We start from the raw sequence: 18,660 nt of genomic DNA, 5'->3' as shown, positions 1-18,660 counted from the left end.
TTGGCTGAAGTAAGCATGCTACAATAGCTTGGCTTTGAGAGAAGCCAGTTATGTTTGTGTTTTGGTGCTTAAAGAGGCTGCACATTCCTTATGTTTGTTACTGTTTTGCAACAGAGCATACCACAAAGGTGTCTAAAATCTGCATGGGCCTGTTATTCTTCTCTGTTGTGACTGGTTTGTTATTAATTTCTATCCTAGGATATTGCTGTGTCTGGCTTTGCTCTGAGCTCTTAAACAGTAGCCATATATCTACCCAGGGTAGCCGCAGTGAGATGAGGGAAAGGCAGATGATACTCACATAGGGCCTACACCAGCAAGGCCCATCAGTTCCATATACCCCATGTTAGGGGAGGTGGTGCTAATGCCTGCTGTCCTTTAGCGTTTCCCCAGGTGAGGTAACTTTAATTCCTCTCACTAACATAAATCCAAGTCCTAAAATCCTTACACAGCTTACATAATACAGCCATACAGATTCACCAGTGAAATGTAGCTACCTCTGGAGAGCATATATCTCAGGCAGCAGAGGTGCTGGGAAAACAAGGGAGGTACTAGCTAAAGCAGAGAAAGGCAGAGTCATGGAACATTTACTCATCCTTGTGATGCTGGTAGTAGCTGATATCGCGTGCCCCCAGGATTGTCCTCTTCACAAATACGGATAGGGTGCTCCAGCTAATCAGTATAATGGCCAGCTCTAGCAGGTTCCACTTGCTGTGGAAATACCTCCATTTCAGAGCCCTCATGAGTTTTCCCTGTGAAAACAGGAGTTTCAGTTCCAACAGCCCTTGACAAGAATCTCGGCAATATGACTGTATAACGTGAGCAGAGTAGATCAAATATATCACTGCCATGTTGCTCTAACAAACTTTGATTCCATTCATTTCTGCCAAGGCTGCTGATCCAGCCCTAGTTCTTCCCAGAGCTACAAACAGTTCAGTCCAACATTTGGGATTGAGGGTCCTCTTTGCACAAGAAGAGACCCCTGCACATCTGCTCAACCAGTTCTTGTGCTATTCTCTAGTTACTTCCTTTCCAGTATGCACTCCAGTCAAGAGAAATCCCCCCTTTCCTTTATTTATTAAAGGTACAGGATCTGATTCAGACCTCACATTGGCAGGGGGGCTGGAACAATTTGTATAGTGGGGATGCTGAGAGCCATTCAACCAAACTGTAAACGCTGTATATAATGGAAACCACTTCCAGGGGGTCCTACTGCACCCCCAGCATGCCTAATTCCAGCACCTATGTCAGGAGCAACACCAATGAAGTGGCTTGATGTAAAACCCTTGTCGTTGAGATCAGAATCAGATCCAGTGACACATGGCAACTGAAGCTTCTGCTAGGTCTTACCTGTGCTACCATATAGTAGATGACAAATAGGAAATAAATCACTTCTGCTGCAACAACAAAGATGTGCAGACCATCTGTGTAGGGGTAGAGCCGGATGCTCTGCAGTTCTGCATGCGTGAAGAAGGCCCCTGAAAAAAAATAAAGCTCTGTTCAGCTCTCTGCTCTTGAAAATTCCTCCCTGAGTCTTGCTCGTTGTGTATTGCAATGCAAGAGCTGAAAGTGCTAGAATTGAAAGTGGGCTCTTACCTAATGCGTTTGTTTCAAACATCAGGCTTATAATACAGAACAGGTTCACATTGGCATTGTAGACTGTAAATTCAACAAACACTGCTCTTGTGAAGGTGTCCAGCCAGACATTGTTGAAGAGATATTGGAGAATTCTGCCAATGAATGCACAAAAGAGAGAATGACTAATCACTTTTGACTCATATTAGAGGTGTGTGGTGTTACATGAGGGGTAGGATTGTTTGTAAACTACATACAGAAAGTGGGGACAAGAGGCAGGGACTTTCAAAGGACACCTGATGTGTAGGTCCAAACAGGGAGGAATTTCTCTGTCCCTTTATGGTCTACACTGCACAATTAGTCTAGTGCTTTTACTCTCCCATGAAATTTCAGGTGTTGGCTAGTACTAAAGCCAAAATACTGGCTGGATCAGTCACCCAGCCTGGCATGGCAAAAGCTAGGTTCCGATGCAGCTATCTCCAACAACATCTAATTTACCTGTAGGCAAATAGGTACACGTGGGTTTCCAACACTGGTGGACACTATTTAATACTGGTAATACACAGGCCCCTTATCTGCCAACTTGTCTCCAAGCTTTGGGCTCCAAAGGCCTCCATTTTCTGTTATTTAATTCCTAGAAGTAATCTCTGTTGTTCTTCACAAACACAGTAGATTGTTTCCTGTAATGGACAATTCACTCCATCTCTAAGCTTGGCTAGAGGGTGGATATAATTATGCTCTTCAGATGATTGCAGACAATCAACACTGAGGAGGGTGATAAAAAGCATAGGATTGACCAAGAAGATCTTGCTAAGATTAATGGAATGAACATGAGCAGGGGAAGATTTAGGCTGAAATATTTCCTAACAATGGCATCCAGTTAAACTATGAAATGATCTGTAAAGGGAAGAGGTAGAAAACCTGTTGCTTTAGGCATTGAAAAGTAGACTAAACCAAAAGCTGGAGTGTGTGGAAGAGGGAGTAATGTTGCACCGACTGGGAGGAAGTATTAGGTCTTTTCCAGCGCTAATTTTTTTGATTGTGTGGTAATTGCTTGTGTAAATCTGGAATCCATGTGCATGCATGTAGTTCTAATCTTAGAAAATCAGATTATAATCCTGGATTTTGGTTAATACGTGATATAAAACAAGGTGACAATAGACATAAAACATGAATCAAATCAAAACCACAACAGTAGCAAAACCCAAACACAATAAAAATTCTACCTGGTTGCATTCTTTGGATCAGTGCCTAAGTGAACCACATAGCCTCCTCCCCTATAGATGGCAAGTTTGCCCCACACTGGATGCCCTCTAAGTTTGGACTGGCTCTGATATTGCCATGCAGAACTCAAGTCTGAGGAGTTATCGAAGGCTGAGATATTCCAGTGTTCCCCATAGTCTGACGTGTCTTCTGCTTGTGGAGAATACATAGCATGGCATTCTTGGACCGAGCCTTGCAGTTTGGGAGCTATCGGGCAGGTGTTCCCCTTCACTCTCACTTGACGAATTCGGGCACTGCCTACCAACTTGGAGTTGCCATCTGTAATGAAGCCTAAAAGAGGTATGTAAAAGAGTCAATGTTGACATTATGTCAGGCTTAATAAACAACATAGTCTCAACTCCCATTTGTTCCTCACTGCAAGATTTTTTTGTTTTGCTTATTATTTGATTCTGTTTCTTAAATAAAACAAAACCAATGTGAATTTAATACTCAAGAAAACAAAGGATTAATCGTCCTGGTTTGAGTCAGGCATAATGTAATCATAAGAGCTAATTCTTACATAGAGCTTTTCATCCAGAGATGTCAAAGTATTTCACAGGCCGTCAGTATCATTATCTCCATTATACAGCTGAGGGTCAGAGCGGGGAAGCAACTTGTCTAAGGTCACCCCACAGGCAAGAGCCAGGAATAGAACCTAGAGCTCATAAGTCTTGGTCTATTGCAGGGGTCGGCAATGTTTGGCATGCGGCTCGCCAGGGTAAATAAACTGGCAGGCCGGGCCAGTTTATTTACCTGCTGACACGACAGCTTCGGCCGATCGCGGCCCCCACTGGCCGCGGTTCGCTGTCCCGGGCCAATGGGGGCGGCGGGAAGCGGCGCAGGCAAGGGATGTGGTGGCCGCGGCTTCCCGCCGCCACCATTGGCCTGGGACGGCGAACCGTGGCGAGTGGGAGCCGCGATATGCCGAACCTGGCGAGCCGCGTACCGCATGCCAAACGTTGCCGACCCCTGGTCTATTGTATCAGAGTTACCCTACACACAACTCTGCCAATGCACTTCAATAGCACAGAAACACTTCTGAGCACCAAAAATGGGCTGAATTTATGTTTTGGGATTTGCCCTGCTAGGGAGCAGGATGAGAACCCCAATACTTTTATTCATTGGTGGCCTAAGCCATAAGCACAGATCTGGGGAAAAGCTGGTAGTATCACTAACACCTGCTGCCATCTAGCTGTTTGGCCTTGTTTTAAACGACAGCTGTTCATGGTGGGAGGGATAGCTCAGTGGTTTGAGCACTGGTCTGCTAAACCCAGGGTTGTGAGCCCAATCCTTGAAGGGGCTATTTAGGGATCTGGGGCAAAAATCTGTCAGGGATGGTACTTGGTTTTGCTGTGAAAGCAGGGAACTGGACTCCATGACTTTTCAAGGTCCCTTCCAATTCTACACTGCTATGGAAAAGTCACCAGGCATATATTTTAGTACAACACTAGACACAGATTATGTAGTGTTACAATAAGACATAGATCTTATGCATTACATAAAAAAGTTAATTAGAGTATTAGGACAAAATCAACTTGGGGCCATTCTGCTGACTTCCATGGAGTTACACCAGAGATGAATTTGGTCAATTAGGTTTTAATGCACTGTCTGAGTTGTATCCATTCAGCTATGCAGATATTGATCAGCTAATAGGGTAATATACCAGATGACACTAACGCATGTAAATCATCAGTTCACCAGACTTGCACCCTAATGTCCCTCCGCAGGAGTCCAATACACATGGACAAGTTGGGGGCATGCACAAAAGTCAGAGTTTTGAATGCCAAGTCAAACAATGTGAAATCCAGTCAGAACTCTGCACCTTGATATGAGCCATATAACTTGTTGACTAAGGTAGTTCTTGCCCATGTGAAGAAGTCCTGATAAGAGTAGATATCCCGAAACCCATCCGTAAAGCTGCTTTCAATATGCTTGTTCAGGTAGTAGGAATTGGGATCTCTTTGTCCATAGGCAACTAATAGTAGCATCCATAAAAATCCCAAATAGGCTGGAAAGAACAGCAAATATGCTTTTAGGTTAGAACTGATATTGTTTGTCTAGTACAGAGCAACATGACAATTATTGCTATTATCACTTAGTATTAGGCTAAGAAGATGTCTGGCAAAATTTCTCTCTCTGGACTATATCAGATCAGTGCTGAATTTACATGGGTTGGCTTAGACTGTTGGGAGCAAGAATGGAGCCTAGGATATTAACTATGTGTAATTCTTGCTCACAGGAAGGAGCAAACCCACCTTCTCCCAGCTACTAACCTCCTTCATCCTCTCCCTCTGCCTTCAACATAAACTCTCACACTCCTCTGGCCTGTTCTCTTAAAATACAAGCAAGCTGTGTTCGCCCCTTCCTCAGAAAGCCCACCTTTAGCCCCACTGGCATCTCTAGCTATTACCCCATTATTGCCTTCACCCTCTGAATGCACTATTTACAATCCATATATCCAATAGGTATGCCTGTGTAAAGCTCTCCCTTCCCCATCCAAGGAGTCCAGCAGGATAATATTAGCACTGATTTGCAAACACATTAAAGAGCTTTGTCACTAAAACAAGAAGATCATCTGCGGGCAGATTGCAGACCCAGTATTTCTCTGATTAAGGCAAATGCTTTCTGCTCCTTGACGTGATTGTTCTTCATTCTCTGAATGTCTGTGGCAGGGGGTGGCTGGTAGATGTTGCTTCTGCTATCCCGTCGAGCTCCAAATAGAGGGTTTGAGTCGCCTGTGTGTAAGGACGATAAAAGCCAACATGTCAGCAGCTCCTCCAAGCCCTGCTTTTTATTTCTAGGGCACCTCAGCCATTTCAGGGAAACATTTCTAGTTATATAGGGTTTCTCAGCCGGGGGGGAGAGCAACCCTGGGCTGGGGCAACAGACTAGTTGGAGGTGAAGGGCTGAGGAAAGGATCAGTGCCGGAGGGAAAACTACCAAATCCACATGCTGCTACTTCTGCAGGTAAAGTGACCAGTCTGAAAGCTGCTGACTTTCCCTTCCTGCTCCCATTGTGCCCCTTATGTAGATGGCTGTGGGGGCAACTTATAAACACAGGGCTGCAGGCTCAGGCCACAACCCAACAGTCCAGGCTTCTCTTCTCTGCTCCCACAGCTCTCAGCCCAGCCTTGGGTGGCTCCAAAGGATGCCCCACCCCAACAGATCCAATGCCCAGCAGCATGAAGCCTGGTGAGTGGGGGAGAGAGAAAAATCAGCAAAAAACATGCGGAAGAGCAAAAAAGAAAAAAATAGATAAAAATAAGAAACGACAAATAGGAATAAAGGGAGGGGGAAAGAGAAGGGCCAGAAAGGAAATGGCTCCATCTACCAGCCCACAGACGTAGGGGATAGGCAGCATATCCCCAGTCTTTGTGCCCTGTGCAGTTAATACAGTGGGGCAGGGGTTAGCAGCAGGACCAGAGGCTTCAAAGACAGCTGGGAAGGTTGGGGCCTTGGTCCCAGCCCCTTTCAGCACAGGGCAGCAGATTCTGCCATTGCTGTCCCTGTGTGCACTCCCACAGTGCCTTTGCGAACTGCCAGGAGAACGGTGTCCCCCCGCACCCATCTCGCACAGCAGTGAATGATAAAGCTACATGGGACAGATCCTCAGCAGGTGTAAATGGTCATAGTCCCATCAGAGTTCACTGAGCCAAGACAATTTCCACCCACGGAGGATCTGCCCCACACTGGCCCACAGCGTATGTACATACGGTACATACATGCAGACACCTACACGGTATATTTATACATGTATAATTAAGCCTAGCAGCAAAGGCTGAACATCCAGAAAATGGAAAATAATGGAGACTTACCGACTAGCTAGGACAAGGAACCGAGGGTTTTAGCTCAAACAGGCTACAAATATCAAGTACCATAAATGATTGAACACCCTTCTGGGTTGTGAGAAGGGGAAAAAGAAGATTCAGATGAAGAGAAAGATAAAAATAGATCCCAACACAATGGGGAATGACCTGCGCACGGCTTGCAGGGCTGATCACAGGCAGCAGGATTTACACTTCAGAAAGATACAGGGAAGCCTGGCAGGCATCCAGTCCAGTGCCGGAAATTGACATACCCTTTGTAAGAGGGTTGGTGCAATTGCTACGGCAAAAGGCAATTTCCCAGGTGAAAACTGCTTCCTCTACCCACTGAACCCCCCTTCCCCACCTGGTGAATAAATTAAAGCAGGCTTAGAACTTGCTGGCCTCTTAAGATCAGGCTGATAGAAAACAGCAAATCAAACACAAAACCCCCCTCTCTGGGGAATAGCACCATTTCCTTGATTCTACCAGTTTGGCAGGTCCACGACTCCTTGCTGGGATTTCTTGCTTGTGATATATTGGGGAGGGAGTGTGATGGGGTATATAAACCCTGCTCAGTGATGGAAGGGGTTACAGAGTTGCCTTGGGGAAGGCTGGCCTTGCCCCTCAGCCCTGTCAGTCATGTCAAGGATGGAATAAGGTCTTAAAAATGGGAAATTCCCAGCAGTAGCAGTAGCAGAGAGTCCAGGGTGGTTCTACAGCTCATAGAGGAGACTCCTGGAAGCTTTTGGGGGGATCTGCCCTTGGGAAGGTCATTTACCAGCCTCCCCCCAGCCCTGTGCTTACAAGGAGACAACAACCCTGGTGTACTGGCTGGGTAAGATAGGTCCAGCAAGCCCCAAGGCAGGCCAAGTAGGCAGCTGGTGCGTATACCCTTGTCCCCATTTGAGATTATTGAATCTGAGAGTAGCCAAAGGGCCTAAGGGAGTGAGAGCCAAGAGCCCCGTCCTCAGCAACACAAAGAGACTATGTAACCCAATTTGTGTCATTGGGCCTCCTACTTAGGCAGATGGAGGTGCCCTAAGGACTCTTCGGGCCTGCCCAGTAGAAGGTGCCTATCAGAAGCCTGAGAACTGTGGTAGCGAGTTGTAGTAATAAGGCAGTACTCTGCACACTGGACAATAGAGCTCCCATTGACTACAATACATTTTATTTATACACACTATTTAAATAAAGTGTATTAAGGCCACATAAGCCACCAGTTATTTATGGGAACTGTAGCACATCAGTTCCATCTTGGGTAGAACAACAGCTGAGAAGTTAAATCAATAATAAACTAAGGAGTTACGTATAATGGCAAGGAAGATCATGGAGGGAACTTCTCTAAGATGGAAGCTGGGGTTTATTGATATTTTTTCAGGTCTGGGTTTACAAAATCTAGTGAAAAGTGCAGCATATCACACTGTGCATTTTCATTAAGTTGTGGAGTTGTTGTAGTTTGTTGCAAAACAATCCATGATATAAACATTGGGAAGTTAGCTCAGCACTAATGTAAATTGCATTGTGTTCGGGAATGGAAAACTGTGTGCATTCCCTGTACATTCTTTTTTCCATATGTAATTTTGTTTTTTATATTTTGGATGAGAGTTGAATCATTTAAATTAGTTTCTTCATATTTGCATCCCTCTGAAATCCTATTCCAGTTTTCAGCTAGTCTGCTAAATATTATTCCCTTCTTCTGAATTCTGTTCCTTGGATATTGAAACTGTAACACAGCTGCTGAAGTTTACGACATGCAGGTGAGAGTGTGGGAGGCAACAGCAATCAGCCGTAGCAGGAGGACCCATTCACGGTTCTTGGTCTACTACTACTAAGAATGAGAACATGGTTCATTCCCACTTCTGACAGGGGACAGAGCAAGTGATGGTGGGGAGGAAGGGTCTGACATCAGACTCCTGAAATTAGATGAGTCCCAAATAATAGTATTATAGCAATCTAGTTACAAGGGCAATCTCACAACAGTGCTATGTCAAAGGGGGGTGTGTGGAGATATAGAAGAAAGACACATGGGGATAGACACTTCTTTTTGATCCAAGGCTTTTCCTTTTCTGGTTTTGTGGCCTCCCTGTTACGTGCTATGTAGCGTTTCTTCCTAAGTAAACGTATGATCAGGTTTTATGCTTTCTTTTTCATTGTGCCTACAGCAGCTTTTCTGTACTCCTATGGATTTTTATGCTCTAAAGATGCAAAAGGGCCCTAAAGCTGCCCTAATGGGGCTCCTGAGAATTCCTCCAGCATGGGGGAATCCCTAACTAACAGAGCCAACTTAGCTGCCTCCCTTCACCCCCCCGCCCCCAATCTAGAGGGCATGTTGGAAACATGCTCAGGGGAAGTTATGGAGCTAGAGCCCCTGGGCACTCCAGGGATCCCTGGCCTGTGTTGTTATTAGCTAATGTAAATTAGAGCAGCAAGCCTAGGGATCAGGAGCAGACAAAGGTTACAGGTGGTTGGTCACCTTTGTCTACCCTGACCATATGTGTGAATAAAGCACTTCAAAGTCTGAGATGAGACATTTCACATTCATTAATTAGTCCCCATGTGTTTTATATCTGACACACAATTACCTGGTGCAGACAGAGGCCCATCAACAGCAGTGTTTTCCTCGTCTTCGTGCTCCACCTTCTTTAGAACCAAAGCGAAGAAAGCAGCAAATCCCAACACCTGGAAGACATTAGCTATTTGTTCAGAGTCTGCACATCCTGCATAAGGAGAGGTCTAGACCTTGCCTTAAATGCTCATCTCTGCAGCAAGGGAGGTTTAGGTTGGACATTAGGAAAACGTTCCTAACTGTCAGGGTGATTAAACAGTGGAATAAACTGCCTAGGGAGGTTGTGGAATCTCCATCTCTGGAGATATTTAAGAGTAGGTTAGACTATCTGGGATGGTCTAGACAGCATTTGGTCCTGCCATGAGGGCAGGGGACTGGACTCGATGACCTCTCGAGGTCCCTTCCAGTCCTAGAATCTATGAATCTATGATCCATGCACTGCAGATTGGGGAGGAGAATCTTGCCTTTTAATTTGCTCTATAAACACAGGCTAATTCCATGAACAAGAAATCAGAAAGAGAATGGACCCCAAGATGCTGTGTGAATCCCACTAAATGTGATTGGTTTTGCCCTCTGGCCATACCTATCCCGCTGGGAACTTTCATCAGCTTGGGAGCTATCAAAATAAGGTGAAATGAATCTAACGGGAACAAGATTCCTGCCAAGAAAAATCAACATAACATTATAACTCAACTGTAATGAAACCCCTAACTTACAGGAAGGATCTCTTGCTTAAGAGCTCTGTCCTGCAGTCCTTTTGAATGTAAAACTCAAGTTCACTTCAATGGGCGTGATGTGCCTGAGGGGGCTGCAGGATCAGCCCTTCCCTAGCCAGTGTTTTGTATTGATAGTGACCTTACTTTTAAGGGCTGTGTGATGAAGAGACTTTCAAAGAAGGAGATGGCCATGGAAATCAGCCACTTGATGGAGTTATCTTTGCCATAATGTAGCCCGTAAAGCATGGTGAAGAATCCGGACACGCCACTGGTGGCAGCTATGAGGAACCAGCCAATGAAAACAAACCACCAGGGCAAGCCTTTGAAAGAGGAACCTTTCTTGCCATCCCCAGAGAAACTTGGAGTAGGGGAGCACCTGGAGAGTCAACCATCATGAGAAAGTCATTTTACTGGTGAGACAGAAGCAAACCACAACAGCAAACTCTGGACTTAACAGAGATAAGAAACACCTTATGTGAAAGTCAGATTTTAAAAACTACTAACTATTTTCCAATTATTTTGACGATACAATGATACAAATAGTATCCGGGTAGTGGAGAATACAAGCACACAAATCACAGGTGTACAGATTCAAACAGGTATACAGATATAAGATCAAAGCACATTTTATGGGCTTTATTTCTAAAACCCCAGAATAATAGGATTTCTAATGTAGATGCTGACAGACCCACCACTACATTGTGGCTGTTGGATGCCCCTATAAAAATGGGTTTAGAGACCATACAGAGCAGCATCACTATATTGTTGAATACTTCCTACTTAAAAATCCAATTTTTCTGACCCATTTCTGTCTCTGTTGTTTGTTAACAGGTTCCCACACATCCATTCTTTTACAGACTCTTGAGCACTTTGGAGCTCAGAGCTTGTCCTCAGCTCTTTACTATAATGTTTTACTACATTGGAACATTTAGTTTTGGAGGCATACATGTATAAACAAAAGAGTGATGAGTTGCCCCTATTGCTCTAGTATGTAGTATTCATTCCACTGAAATTCCCTTGCTGCTCCTCCAAGAGTGTTTATACAATTATCAAGGAGTCATCAGCTGGTAATGACTTTCAATCATCACCAGCTTGGGCTGGATTTGAACCAGTGACCCACATCTATGTATACCAATGATGAGGGTGATTGTTACCTCTCACTGATAGATCCTGAAGAGCAGAGGTGGCTTTCCAGGAGGCCTTTCATGTGCTGGACCTGCCTAACAGCTTGGACGTAACTCTGAGCCTTCTGGAATTTGTGAGGTCCCAGTAATTCCAACTCCATCTCTACGTGCTGGAGTTGCATGTACAAGTAGCGATTGTAGTCGTTGTGTTTCAGCCTTTCACCCATTCCTTTCTCTGGAGTTGGGCTTCTTGTTTTTTCTCCAGGGAAATGGGGGAGAGGGGAAAAAGGGAAATAAATTAGGCTGTTCGTGGAATAAAGCGTGAATAAGGGTGGCAGAATCAGGATTTAGGATTGTAAACTCTTCAGGGCAGGGAATTACTCTGAAGGTGACATGCACATCTATGGTGACTGCTAATACTAATAATCTAGCTTTCATAATTTATCCAACCAGCATAGCAGTAGCATTCTCCTCACACCTGGCAAACAACATGTTATGACAATGACCTCAGAACCTCAACAGATGAGTCCAACAAGACTTTGCATCCTTGTTCATAGGCTACCATAGCAGTCTGTAACTGCATAAATCTATTGAAAAAGCCAATGGCAAACTGGGATTGCAATCAGTGGGGCAATTTACAGACTAAGGTAATATTCAACGTGAGCCCTGGTGGCAGAATCAAGCCCTGAGTTGGAACCGGAGGGGACAACAGCACAGGGAGAGGAAGGATGCAGGAAAGGACAACATGGTTATGGGATCACTGAGACATGAGGATATTGATGCTACATGGACACTGACTCGTCGTAAACACTGAAAAGCCTGCATTGGTTTTAAAAGCAGGACAGCTGAGAGCCACCATTCACTCTACAGCAAAGGAAACATGGTGTTTTCACTGAACTGTCCTAAACTCAAAATGAAATAAGAGTGGTCCTCATATCTAGCGATTGTGGTGGGTTCACTTACAGGCATTTCAGTGAGGCTTTTCTTAGCTTACCTTGTATATCTACAGACCCTAGTGTGATGATAATAGGATCATCCTTCTTTTTACTCTCATCATAAAACTCTTGCCCAGCTCTGTTCTGCTGGCAGATGATGTCCTCAACCAAAGCCAATAGTGTGTTGATGTCAGTAGATTTTCCAAGGTCTGTTTCTGAGGAGGGTAGCGGAGTCTTCAGGGTTTTAAACAGTGATTTGGCAATTCTCCTAATATCCTGGAAGATGCAGCAACAGCACGGCAGTCACCTAGTGGCTCTGGTTACTTACACTGATGTAGTTTGAAACTAAGGTAAGCTTCACTGGTGCACCACATCTGCAATGGGGGTTTGCACTGATTCTGTAGCTACAGTGCTGCCCCAGTATGGATAAGCCCTTCGACTCTCACAGTGTTAGACAGTCTCATGGGACAGTCCTGATCTGACAGGCTTAAGTCCAACAATATAAGCTTTCAGGATGTGAAAATACACACAATTCACCTGGGCTGGGGAGTCTATTCTATTCTATATAGGTTCTAATACCATGCTCATCATGATAGGACTGGAGCTCCTTCCAGTTGTGCATTAAGCAACATGACTATACATATGTCTCATGTTGTTAGTTGTACATGGGGACAAATGTTATCCATTTCCTTGATGTTAGACTGTGACCACACAACACAGTGATATTAGTCCCTCAGTACGTACCCATAAGGCTCAATATCTGCTTAGGGAGGTACATGAAATCAGCGAGAGTCCCCTACCTGGAGAATTTGACCCTGACAATGGTAATCCTAGCTAAGTACCCCTCATTCTTTAACCCCATCCTCCAGAGTCAAGAGGACCTCTAACAGAGAGACACCCCTCAGTGAATGTTTGGCTTATTACTTAAGGAATTATGAAGCACATCTGGACAAAATAGTTCTTTCTTGCCACACAGAGTAAACAGTGAGTTCATACTGATGTGTACACCCACCAGGAGGGGGCAGTGCAATGTATTTTGTACACCCTTGGGACAGATCAGTACTCTCAACTATTTCCCTGTAACAGGCTGTGTGCAGAGGGACTTGCCTTTATCACAGCCTCAGGGGTGAGCGTGATGCTCTGGATTGCCTGAGGGGGAGGGGGCAGGTTTGGAGACACTCGGCCACTTTTCCCTGGTTTCTTCTCCTGCTCCTTGTTCACCCGGGGTCGGATGTTCCTGAAGATCTGCACGATGAACAGGTTGATGGGGAACATGAGGAGGGAGCTCTCGAAGCCGATCATCACCTCCTGCCACGTGAACTCGATCTTACCTGCCATCATCAGGCAGAGAGGAAGGGTAAAAATAGTCCCAGAGCAAAGTGAAAATGCCAGACTTAGAGCCCCTCCCCATGGAAAAACCTTGTTGCTGAGCGATCCCCATTGAAACTGCTTCCTGGCTCCTTGTTTCCCCTTCCCCCCTGCTCAGCCCAAGCAGTCACTCACACTTACCTAAGTCCATTTTCTGCTCAGCTGGGTCCTTCGGCACCCCCCAGAACATGATGCTGGTCAGCATGGTGCACAGCAGCAGGGAGAAGCAGCACGACACTCTCTGGGCTCGCGTGAAGGTGCTTCGTGGGGAGCGGTTGAAAATCGAATACCAGATGTGCCCGTCCTGGAAACCCTTGGAAGTCTTCATGAAAAACAGGTTACTGGGAAGAAGGAGGGGGAAGCAAGGAAGTGCTTAGAAAGAAGAGAGGGAAATAGAGCTCAATTTGGGGCCCCGCCCTGGCTGACATCTCTAAGTGCTCCCACAATACAGATGTTAAATAATAATGAGATGATACTCAACAGGATTCTCATTGTTTGGGTTAAAAGCAACAGAGGGTCCTGTGGCACCTTTAAGACTAACAGAAGTATTGGAGCATAAGCTTTCATGGGTGAATGCCCACTTCATCAGACGCAAGACGCACTTGCGTCTGATGAAGTGGGCATTCACTCACGAAAGCTTATGCTCCAATACTTCTGTTTGTCTTAAAGGCCACAGGACCCTCTGTTGCTTTTTACAGATTCAGACTAACACGGCTACCCATCTGATTGTTTGGGTTGTGTGAGATGGTCGTGTTAGCACTGGATATAGCCGGGTCCCCCAAAATGCATCCACGAGACCAATGCCTTTTGCAGAGGCCTAAAATGTAACTCCTGTCCCTGTAATTGTAGGGTGAGGACCAAACACATCAAAAGCAATTTCTATTAATCTGTCAAGGAAAATACATAGTAAAGTGCTGGGGTTTGTACTGGGTACTTCCAACTGTCTTTCTCCCCTCTCCTCAGTGTTTTCAGAACAGCAATACCAAAGTTTAACAGTCAGATGCAGCTAAGCAGTCCTCCGGCTCCGAAGTCCATTGAAGTCAAGGCTGAGACCCTCGTTGACGTAAACGGTCTTTGGGTTAGGCCCTCTTCGCATCCCTTCTTTTTTCAAATGGATTGCTGTCAATAACCAACAGGAACGCAAGGCTGAAGTTACCTGAACTGCTTCATGTCCTGCTCAGTAGCGACTGGGAACACTTTGTCTAGGACGCACTCTCCAACATCAATGGCCAGCCAAGAGTTACAGAGGAAATACCATTTCTGATCCTGAGCGAGGTCATGGACCAGCACACGATTCACATACCTGTGCCATAAAAATAAAGAACTAACTCATATGGGGAAGACGCTATGGAATTCGGGTCACTGTAAGTGCAACTCGCTGAGAGTATGGGTGTCAGACTCTGACCCTTAGCCTGTCTGTGACTTAGCTTCTCCATCTGCAAAATGGAGATAACACATTCCAACTTCCTAGGGTTGGGTGTGGATAAATACATAAATGTTTGACTAGTTCAACAGAAAGGATATTCTTGTCTTCTCATAGCCTCTCCCCTTGCTTACCAGGATGGGCTGTCTCCTGAATTATCATGCCACAGTCGAATACGCTGCAGTTCCCCAAGAGGAAACAGGGTACAGAGCAGGAAAACATCCACTCCTCCACGCTCAAAGACGAGTGTGTCAGGGTCAGTCAGGTGGTGGGGTTCACTCTCTCCTTCGAGGCCGTAAAGGGTGAGAGTCACCTGAAAGACGTACCGGATGAGTGTATTGATAATTGACAGCCTGGCACCATTTGTTTGCATTCATGACTTGGACACGGGTACTTTGTATTGACACGGGTCCCAATCCTGATCTCCTTACTGAGCCTCTGTTCTGGCAAATTCCCACTGAAGCCAAGCTGCCCTGCATGGGGACTTAGTGAAAACTGAGCCAGGAGCTCAGGCGTTGGCCCACAGTTGGCAGGATGTCACGACAGGCTTGCCAGATCCTATGAACTGAGTGTAATGGAAGCTGCCGCAGCTGCTGAGTAGCATAAAAGCTACTGCTGTTACATTCTTGTGCATGTAGGGAGAGCCTCACTCATTCGGCCTGTTTTGTAGCAGAGTGAGTGAGGCTGCAGATGTAATCGTGCCCAGTGAATCCTCTGGACTTTCCCATTCCTCCTCACACTGTGGTAGCAGAGCCAGGCACACCATACTGCTGCTGTTACCTCTGCCGCCCAGATCCAGAGGTCCACTTCCCAGGCCTAGGGAGGGGAAGGGAAGACACTTCATTACTTGCTCTTTCCCTTGGAGGAGCCAAAGCTCTCTTTGGTAGCCTGCTGCCTCCCTTAGATGTTAGGATTACATATGACATGGTCAGTTTCCTGATGTGACAAATATTTCTGAAGCTGGAGCTCTCTATGCTGATGGTCTATTAAACATTCAGAAGATACCAACACATCTGTAATTCCATCAATACCTTGGAGGTTGTGGCTGCCCCTCGACGGTGCCCTGTAAAAACTGTCACAAGATAACGATACTGAGCAAAGGGGTCATTATCCTCCAACACTGTGATCTTCACCTGGAGAGAGAGAGAGACAATACTACTGGGAGAATCCTATGGATGGTAAAATAGTAACAGTGCCGGGAGCAGAGCTTTCTCCAGGCTCCTGGACGGGAAATGTGGCATGGTGCCATCTTGTGGACACTGCATATACCTCGCAGGAAGTGTGGAGGCAAGGGGAAGTAGGTAGGGCTGGAAGAAAATTGTCTGTCAAAATTGTTTTTTTGATGCAAAACTAGGTTTATGACATAATTTTTTTTTTTGCAAAAAAAAGTCTACTTTCCATGGAAAATGTTTAATTTTTTGTTGTTGAAAAGATGAATGTTTGAAAGCTGAGATATATTCGCCAAAGCCCCAAATTTTTCAGTATTTAAATTTCTGCAGTAAGCCAAAATTTTCCATGAAATATTTAGACAAAAACTGTTTTTGTCTCCCCCTCCATTTTTTGGCTATGTCTAGACGTAGGCTAGAGAGACACAGAGAAATGAACAGCATTTGGGGACACCCTGAGTGATAAACTCAGTCTTGTGTTATATTCTTGATGTAAAAGTTTAATGAAAGCAAACCACTAAAACCTTAGACTCCCTCCTTCTTCATGTATATTACCGGGAACACACTGAAGATGACAAAGACATTACACAAAAATTACACAATCCAATGCAAGCTCTTTAATCACTCTTGGGATCACCCATTCCCTTTATGGAGAATTAGTGGCATCAGCTCCAAAGGGGGCTGACCACTCACTCTGTCCTAAGTGGCTGCATTAATGTGACCACAGCAGAGCAGGCCAGACAGAGGGGAAATACTTCCTATCACACCATCTATTAGCACAATGCTTACTTTGGCATCATCCTGAATGTCTTTCCTTCTAGCCCAAATAGCCACCAGCACATACACAAGAAAGATACAGCCCACAGTTGTCACTACCACGGGGTTGTCCACAAATGTGCCAAAAAGCTCCACTGTTTTGCTGACATCAATGGTGTTGGGCGTGACAAAGAAGGTGCTCCCAAAGAAGGTCAGGTGGTTGCAGAGACACTGGGTGCTGTTGAGGGTTGTTTTTGGACCTACCTGAAAGCCAAAGAATGATCATGTTCACAATATTCTCAACCTTCGGCTTCAAAGTACAGCTTACTTACCTAGCAAGCTAAAGAAACCGGAAAGCTGGCTGAGCTAGGTGTGAAGAATTGTTATATGTGAGCAGATCCTACAAAATCCAGTAGAGGACAGTGATTCTAAGACCTAAGCAGAAGTGGGTATTATAGTAATAAACATAATCCATTCAAAATGCTTCAACCACTTCTCACTTAGAAGCATGTCCTAGAGAAAATGTGTCTAAGTTCCACTTTATATTGGACTAACCTGAGCTTCATGACCTTCTCCCATCCCAAACTGGTCTTGTTTCACGGTGTTATCAAGAGTTCAAAGAAACATGTTCATTCGTTTTACCAAATGTTATTGTTATCTAGGCTGGCTTTGAAATGTATTGAGCAAAGATCCATGACAACATTCTTCTGCTTCTCTCTACTTACATGGCACCCGTAGCTATTCCAGTTGCCCCGTAGCTCATCCCAGAACACACACTGGGATACAAAGGAAGTGACAGCTATGGTTAGATCACTGTTGGTTGTAGAATCCATTTCCATGTCTTGTTCCATCATGAGATAGTAAGTCCCGGCTCCGAAAATGAGTTCTTCTGGGCTAAGAACCCATGTGTTTGATTTATCTTGAACAGAAATATTTTAGTTCAAAGCTATGTAAGAAAGCATTCGTTTCAGCAATATACAGATATATTGTATACATGCCAATAAATAAAATTAATAGAATAACAGAACAGGTATCAGAATAACTATCAGTATAGGCTTTTATTCTGGTTAATTTATAAGGTTAATTATTCAAAGCACCCGTACTTTGCTTCTGTTTGTGCATAGTGTTTACTAGAGATGACCTGAATCAGGACACAGATTGGAACTCTTTCAGACTTTGAGGAGGTTCACTGCCATTTACACATCCAAACTTCTGAGCTTAAGCTCACCTCTACAATTTATGTTTGTTCTCATCTGTAAAAAATGTGGATGACAGCACTATATGTGAGAATTAAGGCCCAGATCCACAAAGGTGTTTAGGATCCCAATTTCCATTTGAATCAGTGAAAGTTAGGAGCTTAAGTACCTCTGTGGATCTGGGCTTACGAGCTTATATTGAGTGTGCTCAGCTTCTATTGGAAAGTGTGAGTTAAGGGTGCTCATGTAGTTTGCAGATGAGCCTCGAGTGCCCAGAATCAAATGTCCCTGGTAAATGATCTTACCTCCAGTGTTTTTCTTAAGGGGCAGATGAGCTTTCATATCATAGTTAGTCTCATTTGGATGGTAGCCATATCCCAAGTACAGGATTAGTGGAATATCCTGTTCAGTTTCCAGGTGGATCACTAGAGATGTATTTTCTGAGGTGACATTGACTTGGAGAGCACTAAAATTGCCCAGATTCAACAGGCTCCTGTTTTCCTGAGGTGCTGAAAATCTTGGCAGCATTATCTATATTTGAACACAGAGATTCATTCCTAAAAATGTATGACAATGCCTGGATCCTATTACATAGTAACACGATGTGGCTCCATGCTAAGCTCAAAGCACATTTTATGGGATTTATTTCTAAAACCCCTCTAATTTCTTCTTTCAAAACATACTATAGGGAAAGCATTCCCAAGCAAATCCATCCTGGTGGACAGCTATCGTAAATAAGACTTCCCTATTGCATGCCTGCTCAAATGCA

General features: G+C 44.8%; 1 protein-coding gene across 1 annotated transcript in view; it reads right to left on the bottom strand.

Moving 5' to 3' along the window:
* The window catches only part of LOC128848845 (polycystic kidney disease protein 1-like 2), a 73,872-nt gene that overhangs the window by 13,232 nt on the left and 41,980 nt on the right, over positions 1-18,660 (bottom strand). Inside the window, exons 22-39 of the mRNA XM_054049059.1 lie at positions 18,197-18,422; positions 17,421-17,614; positions 16,729-16,959; positions 15,805-15,906; positions 14,908-15,086; positions 14,507-14,653; positions 13,492-13,691; positions 13,090-13,313; positions 12,042-12,258; positions 11,078-11,306; positions 10,068-10,299; positions 9,224-9,320; positions 5,430-5,570; positions 4,658-4,843; positions 2,799-3,126; positions 1,594-1,727; positions 1,348-1,475; positions 589-749 (exon numbers count right to left, since the gene is read on the bottom strand). Of these exons, the coding sequence (XP_053905034.1) occupies positions 589-749; positions 1,348-1,475; positions 1,594-1,727; positions 2,799-3,126; positions 4,658-4,843; positions 5,430-5,570; positions 9,224-9,320; positions 10,068-10,299; positions 11,078-11,306; positions 12,042-12,258; positions 13,090-13,313; positions 13,492-13,691; positions 14,507-14,653; positions 14,908-15,086; positions 15,805-15,906; positions 16,729-16,959; positions 17,421-17,614; positions 18,197-18,422 (3,356 nt within the window). The remainder of the gene's footprint in view (positions 1-588; positions 750-1,347; positions 1,476-1,593; positions 1,728-2,798; positions 3,127-4,657; positions 4,844-5,429; positions 5,571-9,223; positions 9,321-10,067; positions 10,300-11,077; positions 11,307-12,041; positions 12,259-13,089; positions 13,314-13,491; positions 13,692-14,506; positions 14,654-14,907; positions 15,087-15,804; positions 15,907-16,728; positions 16,960-17,420; positions 17,615-18,196; positions 18,423-18,660) is intronic.

Source organism: Malaclemys terrapin, chromosome 14 (assembly GCF_027887155.1).
Source record: "Malaclemys terrapin pileata isolate rMalTer1 chromosome 14, rMalTer1.hap1, whole genome shotgun sequence".
In the NCBI taxonomy this organism is placed as follows: domain Eukaryota; kingdom Metazoa; phylum Chordata; order Testudines; family Emydidae; genus Malaclemys; species Malaclemys terrapin.
This window is presented reverse-complemented; position numbering and strand designations above follow the sequence as displayed.